Source organism: Marmota marmota, unplaced genomic scaffold (assembly GCF_001458135.2).
Source record: "Marmota marmota marmota unplaced genomic scaffold, marMar, whole genome shotgun sequence".
NCBI classification, from domain to species: Eukaryota; Metazoa; Chordata; class Mammalia; order Rodentia; family Sciuridae; genus Marmota; species Marmota marmota.
The window spans coordinates 30,855,766-30,877,865 of NW_026000108.1; the positions used below are offsets into that span (position 1 = coordinate 30,855,766).

At 36.3% G+C, this 22,100-nt stretch overlaps 1 protein-coding gene across 3 annotated transcripts in view; it reads left to right on the plus strand.

Moving 5' to 3' along the window:
* The window catches only part of Ube2k (ubiquitin conjugating enzyme E2 K), a 73,673-nt gene that overhangs the window by 48,385 nt on the left and 3,188 nt on the right, over positions 1 to 22,100 (plus strand). For all 3 annotated transcript variants that reach the window (XM_015482050.2, XM_015482049.2, XM_048784356.1), the window contains 2 exons: positions 3,638 to 3,720; positions 20,069 to 20,168. In XM_015482050.2, the coding sequence (XP_015337536.1) occupies positions 3,638 to 3,720; positions 20,069 to 20,168 (183 nt within the window). The remainder of the gene's footprint in view (positions 1 to 3,637; positions 3,721 to 20,068; positions 20,169 to 22,100) is intronic.

Sequence of the window (22,100 nt, forward strand, 5' to 3'; positions counted from 1 at the left end):
AGACTCTGCTTTAAATAAAAAAGATGAGCAATAATTAGTTCAGTGGTAGAGTGCTTGCTTAACATGCATGAGGCCTTGAGCTCAATCCTCAGAACTAAAAATAAGTAAATAAATAGGAGTAAGTTCACACATCCTCAGATCACTTTTCTAAACTATAAACTTTGTGATATTTTCTTTTTTTAAGATGATGTTGTTGTTTATGTCTCTCCCCCCCATGTTTCTTACATTTTCAGTAGTAATTTAAAATTCTGTTTTCCAATTGTTAAAATATTATTGAACCATTTTGTTTTAAAGTTACAGAGTGCTGGAATTTCTTTCCTTCCTTCCTTTCTTTTTTAATATTTTTTAGTTGTTGATGTACCTTTATTTTTTATTTACTTATATTTGGTGCTGAGGATCAAACGCGGTGCCTCATACGCTAGGCAAGTGCTCTACTACTGAGCCACAACCCCAGCCCCTGGGGTTTCTTTATTGAAGTTAAAGGCAGTGGTTATTTTCTACCTGTATACATTGAATTCAATTAATGGTAAATATTAAGATGTAAATTTTGTAGTTACAAAGAGATGTTTCCTGTACATAAGCCCTGTATTATTGTCTTATTTGACCTGGACTGTATTTCAGGTATTATTTATTTTTGAAATAGGTTTGCCATAATATTTAAATTCATATTCCAGTGTGAGGCACTTTGAGATACTGGGGATCGTTTAGGAAGCAGGATGGATACATTCTTTTTAGGGAAGACCAGACAAGTAAGGCAGAATTATAGAAGTTTGGTGATTTCTGATGCAAGAAAATACAGGGTGTTTTGAGAACAGGTTGGGAAGAAGTGATATGGAAACTGAAACTTGAAGGATGAAGAGTGTTATAGTAAGCTTTTTTGCTGCTATGAGCAAAAAGACCTAAAAACAACAATTTTACAGGGGGAAAATTTGTTTGGGGGGCTCAAGCTTTAAAAAGTCTCAGTCCATAGATGGTGAAGTCCATTGCTCTGGGAGGGAAGGGAGTCAGAACATCATGGAGAAAGAGTGTGACGGAGAAAGTGGCTCAGGAGATTACACCAAGAAGCAGAGAGAGAAAGAGAGATACAGCTCTTCTCAACAAGGACAAAGTATATACACCAAAAGCATGTCCCCAATAGCCCCCCCTCCTCTCACCACACCCTTTCAGCCTATAGTTACCATCTAATCCCTACCAGAGGATTAATGCAGTGGTTAGGTGAAGGCTCTCATAACCCAGTCATTCACCTCTAAATTTCATTGCATAATGGACACATGAACTTTTGGGATACCTAATATCTAAACTATAACAAGGAGTTATCTAGTGGCAAAGGCTGAAGAGATATGTTACTGAGAAAATGAATATTCGTGAAGGCCCAGAGGCAAATTACCAATTTGAATTTCTCTACCTAGAGAGTGGATATGGGGTGGAAGTGAAATTGGAATTTAAGGGCTAGGTGAGGAGTGTGGAATTAAGATAGGTACATGGTGTAATCCCAGGGACACACAAAGCTGAGACAGGAGTATCTCAAGTTCAATGCCAACCTGGGCAATTTAGCGAGAACCTATGTTTTACCAAAAAAAAAAAAAAAAATGCAGGTTGGGGGCTGCTGGGGATGTAACTCAGTGGTAGAGTGCCCCTGGATTCAATTTCTAGTATTGCCTCCCTAGTATTGTGGTCTTACACAAAATAAATGAGAGGTCATTAAAGGGCCTGATAGGGACACAAAATTATATTTTTTTAAAGGGGTACACTGCATTCAGTGTGGAAAATGTATTGGAGGGAACAAAAGAGAATAAAATCAAGATACTCTAGTAATCCACCTGAAAAATGATAGTCTCCTTTGAGGAGATGGTTTTGTGTGTGAATGGAGAGAAGTAGGTATCATTGAAAAAAGCATCTATTTTAAGAATAGAAAAAGAGCATACATGTTCTAAATGGAAATGTGGAAAATGTACATTTGTTTTAGGGGTTTTGAATTCACTAATAACTTAAAGTGCTTTTTCAGATTGAATATGACAGTGAATGAGTAGGATGTGAAGAAGTAGAGACATAGGACAGACAAATCAAGAAATCACAAAAAGAAGTGGAAGCTACTTAGCTTCTTATCAGAAATAGATTTGTAGCATATTAGTGAAGAGTTAATTTTTGTCAAGTATTTAGAACATTAGTAGGCACATACTAATTAACCTGTTACTTAATTTGGACTCATTGGTCACTCTAATAATAGCCAGGTGTGAGGTGGCTTACACCTGTATTCTCTGAGGTAATATAATATAATTTGAAGATCACAAATTCAAGTCCAGCAAGATACTGTCTCAAAAAAATAAAAAGTAATGGGGAGGGCTGGGGCTGGGGCTCAGCGGTAGCACACTTGCCTGGCATGTGAGGCACTGGGTTGAGTGTCAGCACCACAAATAAATAAATAGATAGATATAGATAGATAAGGTCTATCAACAACTTAAAAATATTAAAAAAAAAAAGTAGTGGAGATATACCTCTGGTAGTGTGCCCCTGAGTTCAGTTCCCAGCACTGGGGGGAAAAAAAAAAACAAGCCAAGCTTGGTGGTGTACACCTATGATTTTTGCATCTCAGGGAGGTTGAGGCAGGAGGATGTTGAATTCAAAGCCAGCTTCAGCAATTCATTGAGGACCTAAGCACATTGGTGACCCTGTTTCTCTAAATAAGATATAAAAAAGGGCTCGGTTTGTGGCTCAGTGGTTAAGCACCCAAGGTTCAATCCCTGGTATGAAAAGAACCAAACAAAAAAGGATTGAGCCAGGCGCTATGGTGCATGCCTATAATCCCAGCTGCTCTGGAGGCAGAAGCAGGAGGATTGGGAGTTCAAAGCCAACCTCAGCAATGGTGAGGCACTAAGCAACTCAATGAGACCCTGTCTCTAAATAAAATACAAAGAAGGGCTGGGGATGTGGCTCAGTGGTTCATTACCCCTGAATTTAATCTCAGTTACCCACCCCTAAGGGGGGAAAAAAAAAAGAAAGAATAACAATGGTGGTGGTTTTCCAAAAGCTTGTAAATAAGAGCTGATGCAATAGATTTTATTTCTTCAAGTCTAATCTTTATGCCTGATGAAGAGTATTAAGTTTTCAAATATTTGTTGCATTATCCATGACAAAGAATTTGAAAAAAACTTATACAGAAAAATTTGGGGTATTATGTAGCCAGTTACTACATGCTTCCATGCATTTATTTTGCTTACTTTTCCCCTTTAAACCTATTCTGCATGCTCCCTCACAGAAAAAATGACTCCCTCACAGCCACTTATGCTGTATTTTGATTTTATGTACTACGTTACTCAAATGGATTTTAGTCTGTTTTATTTCTCATAGATCTAGCATCATTCTATGTGTGAATTCTAAACAGCTAGTAATTATGGGTGTGTTTTAAGACAGAGCATTTATTAAAAGGTCTAAAAAGAACTTGTTAGTGACTGTATTTAGCTTACAGAATGTTTAGTCTTCTGCACTTGTCCCTTTACTTTGGCCAAATGATGTAATAAAAGTATTACATTATTATCCTGAAGCTTAATCTGATTTTTTTTTTTTTTTGTAGTTCTATTTAAACTTTTATGTGTTTTATTTCTGTTTCTTGAAAACTTAAGTGTGCTTTATGTTCTAGGTCCGGTTTATCACTAAAATATGGCATCCTAATATTAGTTCCGTCACAGGGGCTATTTGTTTGGATATCCTGAAAGATCAATGGTAAGAGATTTTTCAATTCATTTTCACTCCTCTCATAGAAATAACCAAGACTACAAGAATGTTAAATATGTAATTGCCACAAACATAAGCTTATGTTATATTTTATGTTATTGGGGCAATAATTTTATAATCTCTTAAATACATAATTGAAAATGGGTTATAATTAAGACCACAACCTGTATTTATTAATGTCAGGTGCTAGTTGTACATTTTTAAAAGTCTTGGATTTCATTGTGATTTTGGTAAATTTGACTATTTGTTGTCTCAGGAAGATATTTTCTAAGAGACTAAAAGTAAAATAAGTATTGAAATAATCTTTCCCTTGGAATATAAGCAACAGAACTTTAAAAAGTGTGTTAATTGAGCAGGTTCCAAGAAATACCTCCATAGGTGACATTTAAAAAAAAAATTAAGTTGTAGGTGAACATGATATTTATTTATTTATTTACTGTTTGTTTCTTTATATATATGTGGTGCTGAAGATCGAACCCAGTTCCTCAGTCATGCTAGGCAAGCACTCTTCCACTGATCCACAACCCCAGCCCTTGTAGGAGATTTTTAATTTGTCGCACACTTTTTTCACTAGATTTGTCTGATTTGATATTACTAGCACAGTGTTTTAAGGGTTCCTACTCAGAGCTGAACACTAGGTGCATACCTGTAACCAGCTACTTGGGAGACTGAGACAGGAGGATCTCATGTTTGAGGCTGATGCAATTTTGCAAGACCTTATCTCAAAAGAAGATACTTAAGAGCTAGGGATGTAACTCATTGATAGATTACCCCTGGGTTCAATCCCTAGTGCTGAATACAAAGAAAGTTACTGGTGTATAGCTACCAGGTTCAAATCCTCATTCTTCAATATGAAAACCCATGTGGTTGTGAGCAAATTAGTTAAAGTTTGTATGCTTTTGTTTCCTTATATGTAAAGTTAATACCCACTTAATAGTGCTGAGTTGGTTTGTGTAATTCTCTTAGAATAGAGCATGGAATATTCTTTTTTTTTAAATTTTTTATTCTACTTTGTATATATGACAGCAAAATGCATTATGACTCATATTACACATAGAGCACAATTAGCACAATTTTTCATATCACTGGTTGTACACATTGTATATTAATACCATTCATGTCTTCATACATGTACTTAGGGTAATGATGTCCATCTCATTCCACCATCTTTTTTACCCCTTTGCTCCCTTCTTTCCCCTCCCTCCCCTTTCTAGAGTTCGTCTAATCTTCCCATAGCATAGTATATTCTAACAGTGATAAATGATGGTTGTGGTGTAGGCATAAGACAGGTGTTATTTATTCAGGACATGATTTTATAAACGGAAAAAACTAAGTCAAGAGGTATAAAGTGACATTGAAGTGGGAGAAAAAAAATTAGAAATGATTGAACATTTTATGACCTTTTTCTCCAGTTTTACTCTTTTGCAAGAGAAGGAATAATAAAAGAAAATAGAATACATAGAGCCAAGATGTGTATTTAATGAGCCCATCCTGGTTACTTAATCTTTGAAAATTATATATAGGCATTGAAAATTTCAAGCTATGTGTTTCATTCCTTAAGAAAGGAAAAGAATGAAACCTGAAGAAGGTGAATCAGAAATAACAACACTTAAGTGTATGGATACTTTGATTTATTTAATAACTTGCATGAACAGACTATAAATTTGCTGATTTGGTTTGTCTTTTCATTCTAATAGTATATCTGAGTAAATCCTATCCCTTAGTAAACCATCTCTTGGGATCTACTTTCTTGTTCCTTATAGAATAGACAGACCTTAATCTTCTCTGATGGTCATCTTTCTCCCTTCATTTCCACCTTTATTGAGATAAAATTGACATTCCACAGAAATCTACGTTTAAATGCCAATGTTTGAACCTAAGAATATTTGTAATTTTTGCCAATTTATTGAACCTTGTAGTTTTTAGTGTTTCTGTTCTTTCCAAGACCGCCTTATTATATTCTATGATTCAGTGATATGAGCGAATATCTGCAGTATTAGAGATGTACTGTTTTTTTACTTTGTTTCTAGGACACCCGTCTTTCTTTTCTTCCTTTCCTATGGCTGTTCCCAGAGTCTTTAGACTTACCTCCTGGATCTTTGGGTATTAGAATGCCTCAGAGATAAGTCTATATCTCTGTTCTTTTCATCTATATGCCCTTGGTGAACTCATCTGATTTCCTAACTTCTCCATCATATCCTGGCAACTCAAATTTATTTTTCATAAACTCCAGACTAATGTCTTATTAACAAGAAAATTGATACATCATGGTAAAAATCATACTTTGGAATAAAAAACGATCATACTGTTGATGTAAACAGCGTGGATGATTTTCACAGACTTGTTAAGTGACAAGAGCCAGATAGAAAAGAATACATAGTATATGATTCCATTTTTATGAAATTCAAGATTAGCCAAAACTAATTTTGCTGACAAAAATTAGGATAGTGGTGGGGTAGGCAAGAGTTTCAAAGGACAAGACTGAAATGATTTTCAGTACAAGAAATACTCAGCCAGAGATTAAGATGGCAGAGTAGAGGAGGTTATGTTCCTGCTACTCCATGGAGTGAAACCAAGAAAACTGACAGCTTCTCAGTAATGTGGGTGAACAACAACAAAAAAAGTGGGAGGACTTTACTGGAATTTAAAACTGAATATTTTTTTTTTTTTTTTAAATCTTTATTTGTATGTGGTGCTGAGGATCGAACCTGGGCCGCACGCATGCCGGGCGAGCACGCTACCGCTTTAGCCACATCCCCAGCCCCTTAAAACTGAATATTGAAAGCAGATCCGGGACTCAGGAGTTTGGATATAATAAAACACGGAAGAAATTCCTAGTGGCATAGCCACTACCATAAACTCCAGCCAGAGCTCTCCCTCCTTAAGCATAGTAGAGGGATAAAGGAATTAAAGGAACCCACACATTTGGGAGGCTGGAGGCATGTCTGTGTATGGGGCATTTAGAGACCAAGGACATTGCCTGACAAACCTGAAAGACATGCTGCACTATATCCCAAGTGTGGGGAAAGAAGCCACCATGACTCCAGGCAGCCTGTGAAGACAAATATTTTGGAAGGAAATGTTTTATAGGAACACTTTGCAGGAAGGAAAAACATTTTGCAACTGTGGCTTGGGGGACAGCAACAGAGGAAGCCGATTCCTGGCAAATTTGAGTTTGGCCCAAAGAACAGGCCCAGTAAACACATGACATAGATTGTGCTTAAGTGACCAGAAAAAAATCAAACTTGGAGAGGTTTATACTGGTGGTCCCAGAAACCCACCTGGCTCTATTCCTCCTCCTCCAATCCGACTGTTTTGCAGCACCAGCTGGGAGAGCACCTAGCCTGGAATTTGGAAGGATGGGGCAGAAGAGATTGGACTGAATCCGAGACCAGGAAATATGGGGTCTGCAAGTGATACAGGGAACTAAGAATTGGGTCCTCCACCACACAAGTGGAACCCAGGGGGCAATCCCTGGAGGTAAAGTCTTCCAGTGTAGTCTAGCAGGTACTGGGCCCTGGAGGTGCACTGATTTAAAATCTCCAGGACAATTAGCATTCAGTGAAGAGCCTGGAGCCCACCTGATCCTAAACCCTGCTTCCAGGAACTCTACCTCCAGGATTATCTCCCTGTAGCAATCCAGAGGGTGGAGCATCACACTCCAGAAGACCCCAACTAGAACTGCTGAGAAGCTGAGAATATTTTGAACTCTAATGGAAAGGATTCTTTCTTTTCATCAAGATTTTTTTTTTTTTTTTAATTTCCTTTTCACTGTTTAATTGTGACCTTAATGGTACATGGACATTTATATAGTCAGTCAGTCTCTCTCTCTCTCTCTCTCTCTCTCTATCTATCTATCTATCTGTCTCTATCTCTCTCCTTCTCAACCTTATCATATTTTTTAAATATTTCCTTTTTTATTATTTATTTATGTGTGTATGTTTATGTGGTGTTGGGGATCGAACCCAGTGCTTTGTGCATGCTAGGCAAGCACTCTGAGCCACAACCCCAACTCACCCCTAGCATTTTTGAAGCCAGTTATTTTACATGGATTAGCTTTTTTGTGAATTAGGATGTTTGATTAGTATGTTTAGTTTGTATTTGATTTTTAAAACTTTTTTGTTTTATATATATATTTTTTCCTCCTGTTTCCCTTGATTCTCTTTTCTATCTCCTTCCTCCTCCCTCACAATCATCACATCCAATATCACTTCTGTTCTCTCCCTGTCCACCATTTGAAAATGTAAATCCTTTTGCAAACTTGCAGTTTTTATAGGCAATAGGCAATAGCTGATCATATTATTTCTGTTATGATAATTAACACCATAGACATCATAGTAGAAACTATTTGGTTTAATGCTGTACATTGTTTGCATTGGTTGTAATTGTTTGTCTCCCCATAAACAATGACTAAACAATGAGGTACCGGAAACCTTCAGGGACACTGGGTAGAAAAGTCCACAGGGTAGAAACTATACTCCCTCAGATCCATACTGTTAGATAGATAGACACATAAACAACATGAAAAAGCAAGGGAACAAATTGCCCCAAGCAAACCAAGATACTCCAGTAACAGAATCCATCAGAGAAGGAGTTTAGAATGTACATAGTTAAACTGATCTGTGAAGTAAAGGATGATGTAAGAGAAGAAATAAAGGTAGCAAAAGATCACTTTAGTAAAGAGATATTCTGGGGGGAAAAAAAAGTCCTTGAAAGGAAGGAAACAGTAAACCAAATGAAAAATTCAATAGAAAGCATCACCCACAGACTAGACCACTTGGAATACAGAACCTCAGGCAATAAAAACAAAATATGAGGGGCCAGGGTTGTGGCTCAGTGGTATGGCGCTTGCCTAGCATATGCGAGGCACTGGGTTGGATCCCCGGAACCATGTAAAAATAAAAAATAAAGATATTATGTCCATCTAGAACTAAAATATTTTTTTAAAGTATGTAATCTTCAAAATAAAATGAACCACAAAAAGAAGAAACCATGAAAAGAACTTCCAAAAATTATGAGATAACATGAAAACACCAAGTTTTAAGATTTGTCTGGATAGATGAAAGTGTGGAGATACAAACCAAAGGAATACATAATCTTTTTTTTTTTTAGAGAGAGAGAGAGATAATTTTTTTAATATTTTTCAGTTTTTGATGGACACAACATCTTTATTTTATTTTTATGTGGTGCTGAGAATCGAACCTAGCACCCTGTGCATGCCAGGCGAGCGCGTTACCGCTAGAGCCACATCCCCAGCCCACACAATCTTTTCAATGAAATAATGTAAAAAATTTTCCCACATCTAAAGAATGAAATAGAAAATCAAATACAAGAGGCTAACAGAACCCCAAATGTGCAAAATTACAACAGACCCCATCGAGGCACATTATAATGAAAATGTCTAGCATACAGAATAAGGATAGAGTTTTAAAGGCTGCAAGAGAAAAATATAGATAATATATGGGGAAACCAATACCCATCTGACATGATTTCTCAACCCAGACCCTCAAAGCTAGGAGTTCCTGGGGTAATATATACCAAGCTCTGAAACAAAATGGATGCCACCCAAGAATCCTATATCTAGCAAAAAAGAAAGCCATTGAAGGGGAGGAATCTGCACTAAAGGAATAGTCAATCAAAGGAGAAACTAATTCAAATCACAAACTACAAATAAACCAAAATGACCAGGAACACAAATCATATCTCAATAATAACCTTGAACATTAATGGCCTGAAATCATTAATCAAAAGACATAGACAAGCAGATTGGATTTTAAAACAAGACCCAGGGCTGGGGATGTGGCTCAGGCAGTAGCACGCTCGCCTGGCATGCGTGTGGCCTGGGTTCGATCCTCAGCACCACATACAAACAAAGATGCTGTGTCCGCCAAAAACTAAAAAATAAATAAATAAAAATTCTCTCTCTCTCTTAAAAAAAAAATTTAAAAAATAAAAACAAGACCCAACAATCTGCTGTCTCCAGGAAACTCACCTCATAAGCAAAGACGTCCACAGACTGAAAATGAAATGATGGGAAAAAACATCACTCAGTTGGAAAGTGTAAACAAGTAGAGATTTCTGTCCTCATATCAGATAAAGTGAACTTCAAGCCAAAGTTAATCAGAAGGGACAAAGAAGAACATTCCATACGATTTAAGGGAATTACACATCAACATGATATAACAATCATAAATATTTATGCCCCAAATAAAGGAGCATATATATACATCAGTCAAACCCTTCTCAAGTTCAAGAATCAAGTAGACCGCAACACAATAATACTGGGTAACTTTAACACACCTCTGTCACTACTAGATAGAGCTTTCAAACAAAAACTAAACAAAAAACTATAGAACTAAATAATATAATAATCAATAATTTAGACTTACCAGACATATAGAATATTTCATCCATCAGTCAACAGCACACAGATCCTTCTCTAATATAGACCATATTATGTAAACTATCACATTTGTTGGCATACAATTGTAATATTACCTTAATATATTTTTAGCATCTGTAGTGTTATTTTGATCACTCCCTCTCCATCAATATTAATTTTATGTTCTTTTTTCTTTATTAGACTTGATAGATTTTTATCAAATTTTAGCTGTATTATATCTCTTTCATATATTTCTGCTCCCACTCCTACTACTTAATTGAACTTCTGATACAAGTACTTTAAGTTATAAATGTTCTGAATACTGCTTAATCCCAGAGATCCTGGCATTTTAAGGTTTTATTATTACTTCATTCAAAGCATTTTTTTATTTACTTTTCTTATGCTTTGTTAACCTTACAAATATTTATAATTGTGCCATTTAATTTTGAAAGAGCTGACATGTGGGGTTCTATATTTCTTAAGGTAATTAATTGATTTCTAATGCAACAAATCATGCAGGAAACACAGTTTACATGGTTTCAAATTTAAAAAGAAGTAATGGAAATGCTTTTTATATTGATTGTTCTGGTTGCATGCATGTCAAAACTGATCAGATTTTCTGATATGGGGGTGCTAATCCATAATGTGGGGTGGCGGGGAGCATGAGAGGAATGGAGGAACTTTAGATAAGGCAAAGGGGAGGGAGGGGAATAGATGGGGCAGAAGGGTAAGAAAGATGATGGAATGAGATGGACATCATTATATAAGAAGATACAAATGGTGTCTCTATTTTGTGTATAACCAAACATTGTGCTCTGTGTACTATGAATTAAAAAGTACTCTGCTATCGTGTATAACAAATTAGACTAAATAAATAAATTTTAAAAAGCTGATCACATTGCATATTTCAAATATATGCATTTTATTGTACTTCAGTTTTACCTCTTTAAAGCTATGGGGAAGGGCTGGGGATGTGGCTCAAGCAGTAGCGCGCTCGCCTGGCATGCGTGCGGCCCGGTTTCGATCCTCAGCACCACATACAAACAAAGATGTTGTGTCCACCAAATACTAAAAAATAAATATTAAAAAAAAATAAAATAAAGCTATGGGGAAAAATTAAAATTAAAAAAAAAATACTCAGCATTTTGATGCAGGTGGTGATTTCATGGAGGTCTGTGTATACTCATACATATTTGTAAAAATTTATAGATAAGCAGCATTTTACTCTTTTTTAATAAAAAAATTAAAACAAAATTTCACTATTCTCTATAAATAGCATTCAGTGTTTTAAACAAATTGGATTATTGATGGTCATCTCTTAAGATCAGTAATAGAAAAATTACTCAACAGAAATAGTTCACATGATTATTCTGCATAGCCCTTTGGAGTTCTTGGGTATTTAAACAGTCATATTAACTATATTTATTGATTTGAGACTTAAGCAATATGAATTTACTGAAGATAGATTTAAGAATTACTAACATATCTAATGACAAAAATATTTTTAAAAAATTCATATTACTGTTTGCCTATTGATACTCCTTCCCCCCATAGTAAGGTACTCTACAACTGAGCTACACAACCCCAGTGTTCCATCCCCTCACCTTTTTGTTTTGTTTTGGAGGAGAAAGAGTTTATTTGGGTCTCAATGCTTCATTTCTTAGATGGCCTACTCCATTCCTTGGACACCTGAGGTGAGGCAGAGGAAAGTTGGTCAGGATGTGGCACCAGGGAGCAGAGAGGGCCTTAGCCCTTTTTTAAAAAAAATTTCAATTAAAAAAAATTTTTTTTAAGTTGTTGATGTTTATATGTGGTTCTGAGAATCGAACCCAGGGCCTCACACATGCTCAGCAAGCATTCTACCACTGAGCCACAACCCCAGCCCAGCCTTAGCCCTTTTTAAAGTTAGAGTTTCACCAAGGCTGTCCTTGAACATGTGATTTCCTGCCTCAGTCTCCCAAACATCTTAAGATTATAGGAACTTGACATTAGGGTTTATTTTAATAGATTTAAGCTAATTTTATAAACTGATTTCTAAAAATCTCAATGCGATCTAATTTAATCATTGCTTTGTAAAAATGAAGATAAATGGAATAAAACCATGTTTTTACTTGTATAGTTTATTACATTATTGAATTCAGATTTTTAGAATTAATCTACAAGGCTGGTTTTGTGGCTCAGTGGTAGAGTGCTTGCCTAGTATGTATGAAGCACTGGGTTCGATCCTCAGCACCACATAAAGTAAAATAAAGATATTGTGGCCACCAAAAAATAAAAAATAAATATTTTTTTAAAAAAGAATCTACAGCTGTCCAAAAATTCAAACACTTTTATTTATTATTTTTGGGGGGTGGTGTTTGTGCGTGGTACTGGGGATTAAACTCAGGGTGCTTTATCACTGGGCTGTATCCTCAGTCCTCTTTATTTTTTATTTTGAGACAGGGTCTTAATAAGTTGCCCAGTATGTCCTTGAACTTTCAATCCTCCTGCCTTCAGCCTCCTGAGTCCCTGGGATTATACACGTGTGCCATCTTTTGGTTGCTTGGCCTCACATTTCTTTGTACTGTCAAACATACAGTTTCTGTAGCATTTTACATCAGAAAAATTGGTTTTGTTTTGGTATTAATTTTCTTAAAATTAAGTTTTCAAAACAACTTTATTGATTGGTGTTCAGCTTTAAAAACTTTGCTTTTGGGCTGGGGATGTGGCTCAAGAGGTAGCGCTCTCACCTGGCATGCGTGCGGCCCGGGTTCGATCCTCAGCACCACATGCAGACGAAAGATGTTGTGTCCACCAATAACTAGAAAAAATAAATATTAAAAAATTCTCTGTCTCTCTCCTCTCTCTCTCTCTTTAAAAAAAATAAATAAATAAAAACTTTGCTTTTATATTTCTTTTTAACCAGTTGATACTTAAACATTTCCCAAAATAATTCTGAAATTTTTGAGTATCCTGAAAAATCTTAACTTTTCTATTTGTGATTGTTATGAATTAAATCTGAAGCTACAGTTCTAGATCTTTTTCTGCAGTTTCAAGGATACCCTATTCTTTTGAAAATGTTCAACTTTGGGTTCTTAGTTTCTTTCTCTTTTCCTCCCACTCTTTTCTCTCTCCTTCCTTCCTTCCTTCCTCCCTTCCTCCCTCCCTTCCCTCCCTCCCTTTCCTTTTCTTGGTACCTGGATTGAACTCAGGGGCACTCAACCACTGAGCAACATCCTCAGCCTTATTTTGTATTTTATTTAGAGACAGGGTCTCATGGAGTTGCTTAGGGTTCCACTAAGTTATGGAGAGTGACTTTGAACTTGCAATCCTTCTTCCTCAGCCTCCTGAAATGCTGGAATTACAGGCAGTGCGTCACCATGCCCCACCTCTTTTTCTTTCCCTCCCTTCCTTATTCTCTTTCTTCCTTCCTTATTTCCTTCCTTCCAGTTAAACCCAGGGCCTCGCATATACAAGTCAAGTGCTCTGTCAGTGAGCTATATGTCCCACTCTTTTTATTTTTTGAGACAGGGTATAAGGTCTCACTTAATTATACAGGTTGGCCTTCAACTTGAAGTCTTACTGCCTCAGCCTCCCAAGTCACTGGATTGTAGGCATGTGCCACTAGGTCCTTAGTTTCTGATTCTTATAGACCCAGAGGTCTATAATAGTTTGTGAGTATGCTCACAATAGAAAGACATTCAACATAGAGGAAGTAGTAGAAAGTAGTGAATTTACGAGTTTCTAAAGGAAAAGTATATCACTTAAATTTTTGTTTTTGGCAGTTTTATAGTTTTATGTAACAATTAGCATTTAATTTTCATCCACATTATATATAGATTTTAGAAAGTGATAATGAAGATTATTTGGTGATTCTTCTTCCTTACTAAGTTTTCTCAATAGTTGCACATGGGTATGTATGGGACATTCCATATTCCTGTGTCCCAGATAACTTTATTGGGCTTGGTGAACACATCTGGAGACCCCATTTCCTTTTGTGGAAAATTTCTGGATCTCTTTTGAGTGCCCAAGGAGCATTTTATTTTAGGCCTTCTTCATGGATGTACTTGTGAATATTGATGGTGTATTCTTGGGTCACCACCTCATTGAGGCTTTTGTTGCCACCCTTCTTTGCAGGAGCCATACTGTCAGTCCCAAGTTGGAAAGGAAGAAGGCAGGGGATTTTGGTAGAGGGAAAGCTCAGTCCATTTTAACCATTTTTTAGGATGCAGTTGAATAATACTAAGTGCATTCATATTGTTATGTATCCAATCTCCAGAAGTGTTTTCATCTTGGAAAACGAAAACTCTCCCCTAATTAAGTAACAACCTCCCCCAGCTTTCTGTCTCTATGAATTTGATGACCTTGTATTAATGGAATCATACTATATTTGTCCTTTTATGTCTGGATTATTTCACTTAGCACTATGTTTTTAAGGTTCATCTACATTGTAGCATGTTCCAGAATTGCCCTCTTAAGGCTAAATAATATTCCATTGTAAGTATTTTCAAAAGCTAAACTTTTTTTAAAAATCCATTTATGCACTGAGAAAAACTTTGTTTCCACCTTTTGGCTATTGTTTGTATTGTTCCTATGAACGTGGATGTTTGAATAATTATTCAAGCCTTGTTTTAGTATTTTTGGGTAAATACGCATAATGGAATGACTGGATCACATATTAACTCCAATTTGACTATTGCCATCCTAATAATTATGAGGTGCTAACTAATGGTGATTTTGTTTTGCATTTCCTTAATGATAGGCAACATTGAGTATCTTTTCATATACCTATTCGTCCTGTGTATATTTTTGGAGAAGTATTTGATCAGGCCCCCCACCATATAGTGGGAATGAAACCCAGGGCTTTGCATATGCTAGATAAGTGCTCTTTCACAGAGCTACACCTCAGACCCCACTTGTCCATTTTTAAATTGGAATTTTTGTTGATGTGAATTCTTTAAATATTCTGGATATTAATCTATTCAGATGTATGATTTGCAAATAATTCTCCCATTTTGTGGGTTGCTGCATTCACCTATTCATGGTCAAGTAGTTGTAATCCATTTTCCTTTTTTTTTTTTTTTTTTGAAGCTGTTTCTTGAACTTTTGATACCATATCTAAGAAATCATTGCCTAACCTAGTGTCATAAAACTTGCCCTCTGTTCTAGTTTTAGCTCATATGTTTGTTTAGACCTTGAATCCATTTTGAATTAATTTTTTATATGTGGTGTGAGAATCCAACTTCATTCTTTTGAAAACTCACCAATTTTAGAATTGTTTGTTGCCTTTTTAACTTACAATATATAAGGCTGACTATGTAATGTTATGAAGAGCTTATCAAGATTTGTAAGAAGGGCTGGGGATGTGGCTCAAGTGGTAGCGCGCTTGCCTGGCATGCATTCGGCCCGGGTTCGATCCTCAGCACCACATACAAAGATGTTGTGTCCACCGAAAACTAAAAAATAAATATTAAAAAAAATTTATCTAAAAAAAAAAAAAGATTTGTAAGAAACAGATGCTCACTACTGCACAGATAAAATATATATATCTAAAAAGAACAAATAAAAAAATATATGCTTAGCTGGCCCTGGTGGTACATGCCTGTAATCCCAGAGCTTGAGGCAGGAGGATCATGAGTTCAAAGCCAGCCTCAGCAAAATAAGGCACTAAGCAACTCAGTGAGACTCTGTCTTTAAATAAAATACAAAATAGGGCTGGGGATGTGACTCAGTGGTCAAGCACCCCTGAGTTCAATCCCTGGTCTAAACCCCCCCAAGCCCCCCCCCCCCACTCCCAGAACATACATATGCTTTTATTTTACATGCCTTCATTTTTTTATTGCAAGTTAAAATAACTGTTGTGAATTTAATAATTGTTTTAATATGAAATACTTTCATTTCAGTGAAGATTTTCTCCACTATTGAAGTACATTTCCTTAAAAGAAATAACCAGTATTTTATTTTTTATTTTTTTTAATTTTAATTCTTTTATTTTTTATTTTTTATTGTTGGTTGTTCAAAACATTACATAGTTCTTGATATATCATATTTCACACTTTGATTCAAGTGGGTTATGAACTCCCATTTTTACCCCGTATACAGATTGCAGAATCACATCAGTTACACATCCATTGATTTACATATTGCCATACTAGTGTCTGTTGTATTCTGCTGCCTTTCCTATCCTCTACTATCCCCCCTCCCCTCCCCTCCCCTCTCCTCTTCTCTCTCTGCCCCCTCTACTGACATTCATTTGTCCCCCTTGTATTATTTTTCCCTTTCCCCTCACTTCCTCTTGTATGTACTTTTGTATAACCCTGAGGGTCTCCTTCCATTTCCATGCAATTTCCCTTCTCTCTCCCTTTCCCTCCCACCTTTCATCCCTGTTTAATGTTAATCTTCTTCTCATGCTCTTCGTCCCTACTCTGTTCTTGGTTACTCTCCTTGTATCAAAGAAGACATTTGGCATTTGTTTTTTAGGGATTGGCTAGCTTCACTTAGCATAATCTGCTCTAATGCCATCCATTTCCCTGCAAATTCTATGATTTTGTCATTTTTTAATGCAGAGTAATACTCCATTGTGTATAAATGCCACATTTTTTTTATCCATTCGTCTATTGAAGGGCATCTAGGTTGGTTCCACAGTCTTGCTATTGTGAATTGTGCTGCTATGAACATCGATGTAGCAGTGTCCCTGTAGCATGCTCTTTTTAGGTCAATAACCAGTATTTTAAAGAGTTACATAACTTTTGCTTAAAGTGATGCCATGGATTTTTTTTTTCTTTTTTCTTTTTTTTTTTTTAGGCTGCTTTAAAACTCCATTGGTTAGACTAGGGGTACACATCAATGGTAGAACTCTTGCCTAGCATGTGCAAGTTCCACATTGAAGCCTCAGCTCTGCTAAAGTATGCAAAAAGCCTAATGAGATATTAAGTAGCGAGGCTAAGTGTTATATATTCATTTCTATGATACTTTGTCTTTTTTCCCCTTTTTGGTTTGGGTGATTTCAGTTAGCTTTATGTTTTACATCTAGGCAATTTTTGATGTGTATATGTTTTTGTTTTATTTTTATTTTTCGTTTTTTAACAGATGTCGTACTGTTTAAGTACTGGGGATTGAACCTACTGGTGCTTTATCATTAAGCTACATCCCTCGACCTTTTTATTTTGAGTTAAGGCCTCACTGAATTGTCGAGGCTAACACTGAACTTGTGAGCCTTTTGCCTCAGCCTTCCAAGTCACTGGGATAACAGGTGGACACCACCACGTCAGGCTGTGTATATGCTTTTATAAACATGTACTCTTTGTAAAATGTACTTTCTTCATAAAATATTTTCTTATTATTGTGATAATGGAAAGACAAGAATGAATATTTAAGATATGAATTTGGCTTTGTATGTTTTACCCTTTTTTTTTTTTGGTACTAGAGATTGAACTCAGGCGTTCAACCACTGAGCCACATCCCCAGCCCTATTTTGTTTTTTATTTAGAGACAGGGTCTCACTGAGTTGCTAAGCATCTCACCATTGCTGAAGTTGGCTTTGAGCTCACCATCGTCCTGCTTCAGCCTCCCCAGCCACTGGGATTATGCACGTGTGCCACCACACCCATCTTAACTTTTGTCTTAACAGTGTCCATATTAAAGTTTTTATGACTGTTGAAAACAACTTGTGAAGCTATATTGTTTTAAATACTAATTAGCATTTCAGCTATGTTTGTTTTTTAGCATCATTGCCAGTTTTTTCAGTTCTAGTAGCTTATCTAAAATGATAAATTTATCATTAAAAATTTTATTCTATGAACATTTTTAAAGAATCATTTATAATGTGTTTTTTTTTTCCTCTCAGGATATAAAATACAGACATAACAGATGTCGTACTGTTTTTATTTCATTAGTATAGAACAACCTTTGTTAGTTAGCTTGAGCTTAAAGAACAGTATTTTTCATAAATCAGCATACATTAGAATCAATTGGAGAATCTGTTAAAACACACCTGTGCCGGGCACTGTGGCACACCCCTATAATCCCAGCCGCTCAGGAGGCTGAAGCAGGAGGATCGAGAATTCAAAGCCAACCTTAGCAACGGTGAGATGCTAAACAACTCAGTGAGACCCCTGTCTCTAAATAAAATACAAAATAGGGCTGGGATGTGGCTCAGTGACAGAGTGCCCCTGAATTCCATACCCAGTACAAAAAATAAAATTAAATAAAAACAACAAAAACAAAAAAAACACTTGTTTTCTGATTTGGTGGGTGTGGGGTGGGAAGAATTTTCATTACTTAAAAATTCCCAAGTGATGCTGATGCTGATGCTGATGCTGCTGGTTAGGGTAACAACATTTAGTTGAGATTCACTGCCATAAGAAATCTATATTGGAAATAAATTTACTTTTCTCTTAAACATAAGAATGGTCCTATTTATATACCAACTGTGGGAAAATAGAGGAACCTTATCTGTTCTGTGGGTTGAATCAGGAACCCAATTGGAAAAGGCTGGTTTAGAATGGTCTCATTTGTATTAAAAAGAATGTGCATATTGATATGTTCTTCAACATTTTTGGTATGTCAGCATTATATTTTTCATGTTTATAAACATTTTAATATTATTTGATAAAACGTTTAAAAAATTTTTTTAGTTGTTGATGGACTTTATTTTATATATTTATTTATATGTGGTGCTGAGAATCAAACTCAGTGCCTCACACATGCTAGGCAAGTGCTCTACCACTGAGCCACCAACCCAGCCTGATAAAATACTTTTTTTTTTTTTTTTTTAGGAATGTGAGTGAAAAATTTATTTGCTCATTTGTTGCATTTGAAGTACTCTTTGTTAACAATCTTGGCCTGAGATTCTTTGCCATAGACCACAATTGCAACCAACCACTTTACAGGTTTGCCCTCTGGGTCAGTTTTACAGAGGACTGCCCATTCTCCTAGTTTCATGTCTAAGACTGTGGCAGCTTCATGAATTCCACATGCAAGACCATTGTGGATGAGGGCAGTCTTCAACACCTCTTGTAAAGCAGTGTTGAAGTCCACTACACCTCTAGCAGCAATGCCTTCCTTGGCCATGGCGCCATGGCAAAAGGTTATGGTTATGGGTTATGGATGAAGCCGAATCTTAAAGTAACTGGAGCCTCCGCCTCTGCCCCAGTACAACTTGTTGACAGCAGGGAAAAGGCTGAAATACATTTTTAACAGATGCCAAGAAGTTTCTCTAGATAGATAGATCTCATTTTTCTAGGTAAATAATTACTTTATAAAAGATATTTTCTTTTATTAAGAATTAAGTATTGCATTTTGACCAAAAAGCTTATCCCATTTCAGAATAATATGGCATTATTTAAGACTTTCTTGAAAATAAAAGGTATTTACACCTGGCCTGGTGGCATACCTCCTGTAATCCCAGCAATTTGGGATTACAAAGCAGGAGGAATGCAGTTTAAAGCTAGCCACAGCAACTCAGCAAGGCCCTAAGCAATTCAGTGAGCCCTGTTTCTAAATAAAATAATAACAAAGGGCTGGGATGTGTCTCAGTGGTTAAGTGCCCCCGAGTTCAATCCCCCGTACCCCCCCCCAAAAAAAAAAAAAAAGATATCTACTCAGTAGTATCTTATTTGTCTTTAGTGTGCCATTGAATGACATTTCCACAGGCCATTTAGTACTAATGGTTTTTCACTATATGTCTAGAAAAATGGTTAAAACTTTAGTGGATAGAGCTGACAAGAAAAGTATTAATAACAATAATAAGAAAAAAAAAAGCCTATATGGGATGGAATTTATTTGAATTATCTAAAGAAATAGAAAAGCCCATTGTAAACAACAAAAAAGAGAGGCAGGTATATATAATATAAACTTCTATAAGTAAAAATAACTTAGCACTAGTAGATTTTTGTTTTATTCAGGAAAACATTGACTTGACTTTTGCCATACAAAGTCCTTATAATTGGAGTATTTTCCTGTTTTGAAATTTAGGGCAGCAGCAATGACTCTACGCACGGTATTATTGTCATTGCAAGCATTGTTGGCAGCTGCAGAACCAGATGATCCACAAGATGCAGTAGTAGCAAATCAGGTAAGGTGATGCTTTTGAAAGTCTTCCTTATACCTGTTGATGAGTCTCTAGTGGTTTGTGATGTTAATTCATGAGCATGAGCTATTGGAACTAAATTTAGAAATGGTTTCCTTTCTCATAGTAAGATGATTTTGTCAGATGTAATAGTGAAACCCTTATTTTTAACATAGTTTAATTGCGTACATGATAGGTGCCATTTTTCTAATGTTTGAGTGTTTCCAAACGTACAATCAGAAGAATTACAGTGAGGGCTAGACAGGGTAGCTCAGTAAAAGAGCACTTAACCTAGCATGCACAAGGCCCTGGGTTTGATTTCCCCAGCACCACAAAAACAACAAAAAAGGTGAACACCCATGTATCTACTATTTAGGTGGATAGATTTACTTATTTATTTTGAGATGTTGTTCTGCTATATTGCTTAGGGTGATCTTGAACTTGCAATGTTTCAGCCTGCTGAATTGCAGGGATCATAGTATGTATCCCCCCAGCTTCTAGATTCTGTGATTAACATTTTACTACACATATTATATTATGTATGTATCATGAACAGAGGTTCATCCTTACTTTTTTTTTTTTTTTAATTTTTGTACTAGGGATTGAACCCAAGGGTGCTTAACCACTGACCCACATCCTAGCCCTTTTTTTACTTTGTATTTTGAGATAGGGTCTTGCTAGGTTGCTTACAGCCTCACTAAGTTGCTGAGGCTGTCTTTGAACTTGCAATCCCCCTGCCTCAGCCACCCAAGCTTCTGGGATTATAGGTGTGCACTACCCTGTCCAGCTCTTCCATTCAGTTTTGATCTTTTCTGGTGATAATTTTAGTCATTTCCTACCATGGTAGTGAACTGGAATAGTAGCATTACCAATGACTTTCTAATTGGCTGAACAGAATAAATAGTTTCTAGTTCTGGTATTTAATCACTAAGGTAAGTGATCAGTAAATTATAGTTGTATTGGCTGGTTTTATAAATAATGCTTTATTTGAATACAGCCACACTTACTTGTGTTCTTTCCAGCTATAGTGGCAACACTCAACAGAAACTGTGAGGTCTGAAAGTTTTAAATTATCAATATCTGGCCCTTTAAAAAAAAAATAAGTCTGCCAAGCTCTATTCTAAGCTATTACCATTTGCTGAACACTTTTAAACCTAGAAATCTCTTGATTTATGAGATACTTCTCTTCTCATATTTGTAGTTGTTCCTTCTTAGTTCCTACAATTATTCATTATTTTAGTCCTTTAAATGTAACTTGCTTATTCTGATGTTGTTCCTTTACCTTCCATTGTATATATTCACTTGGGAGATCATATCTACACTGATGTTACCACTTGTACGTTGTCCAAAATGTTTAGGATTGACCTCCCTCCTGAGCATCTCTTAAACTGCAAAAGTAGCTCTATAGGAATGCCCCTTAGATACAACACATTGCTGAAACTGAATGCAGAATCTTAAAACACTGCAAATCAGTTTATTTTTTATGATACTGTCACCAGTTTATTTAAATACCCAAGTCACACAGCTTTTGGAGATTTTCTCCATGTCTCCTTTTCTTCCTCTTTTCTCCCCCTCTTAACGTTATGGACCATACCCTGGGTCTTGAGCATGTTGGGCATGCTTCTCCTTGTGCACTTATGAGCAGTCTCTCCCTCTGTCCCTCCCACCTCTGCTCTTGATTGCATCACCAGTTTCTGTCAGTGTTTTCATACACAATCTGATAGCCATAGGTCCCCTTTTCCTTTAATTTCTCACACCTCTCTCCCCTTAACTGGCCATTGAACACATGAACTTTACAACTAGGTTATATTCCAAGACCTTTGTTATTTTGAGACCAGTTCTCACTGAGTTGTCCAGCTGGCCTTGAACTTGTGATTCTCCTACCTCAGTCTTCTGAGTGCTGGAATTACAGGTGTGCTCTATCACACTTGGCCCATT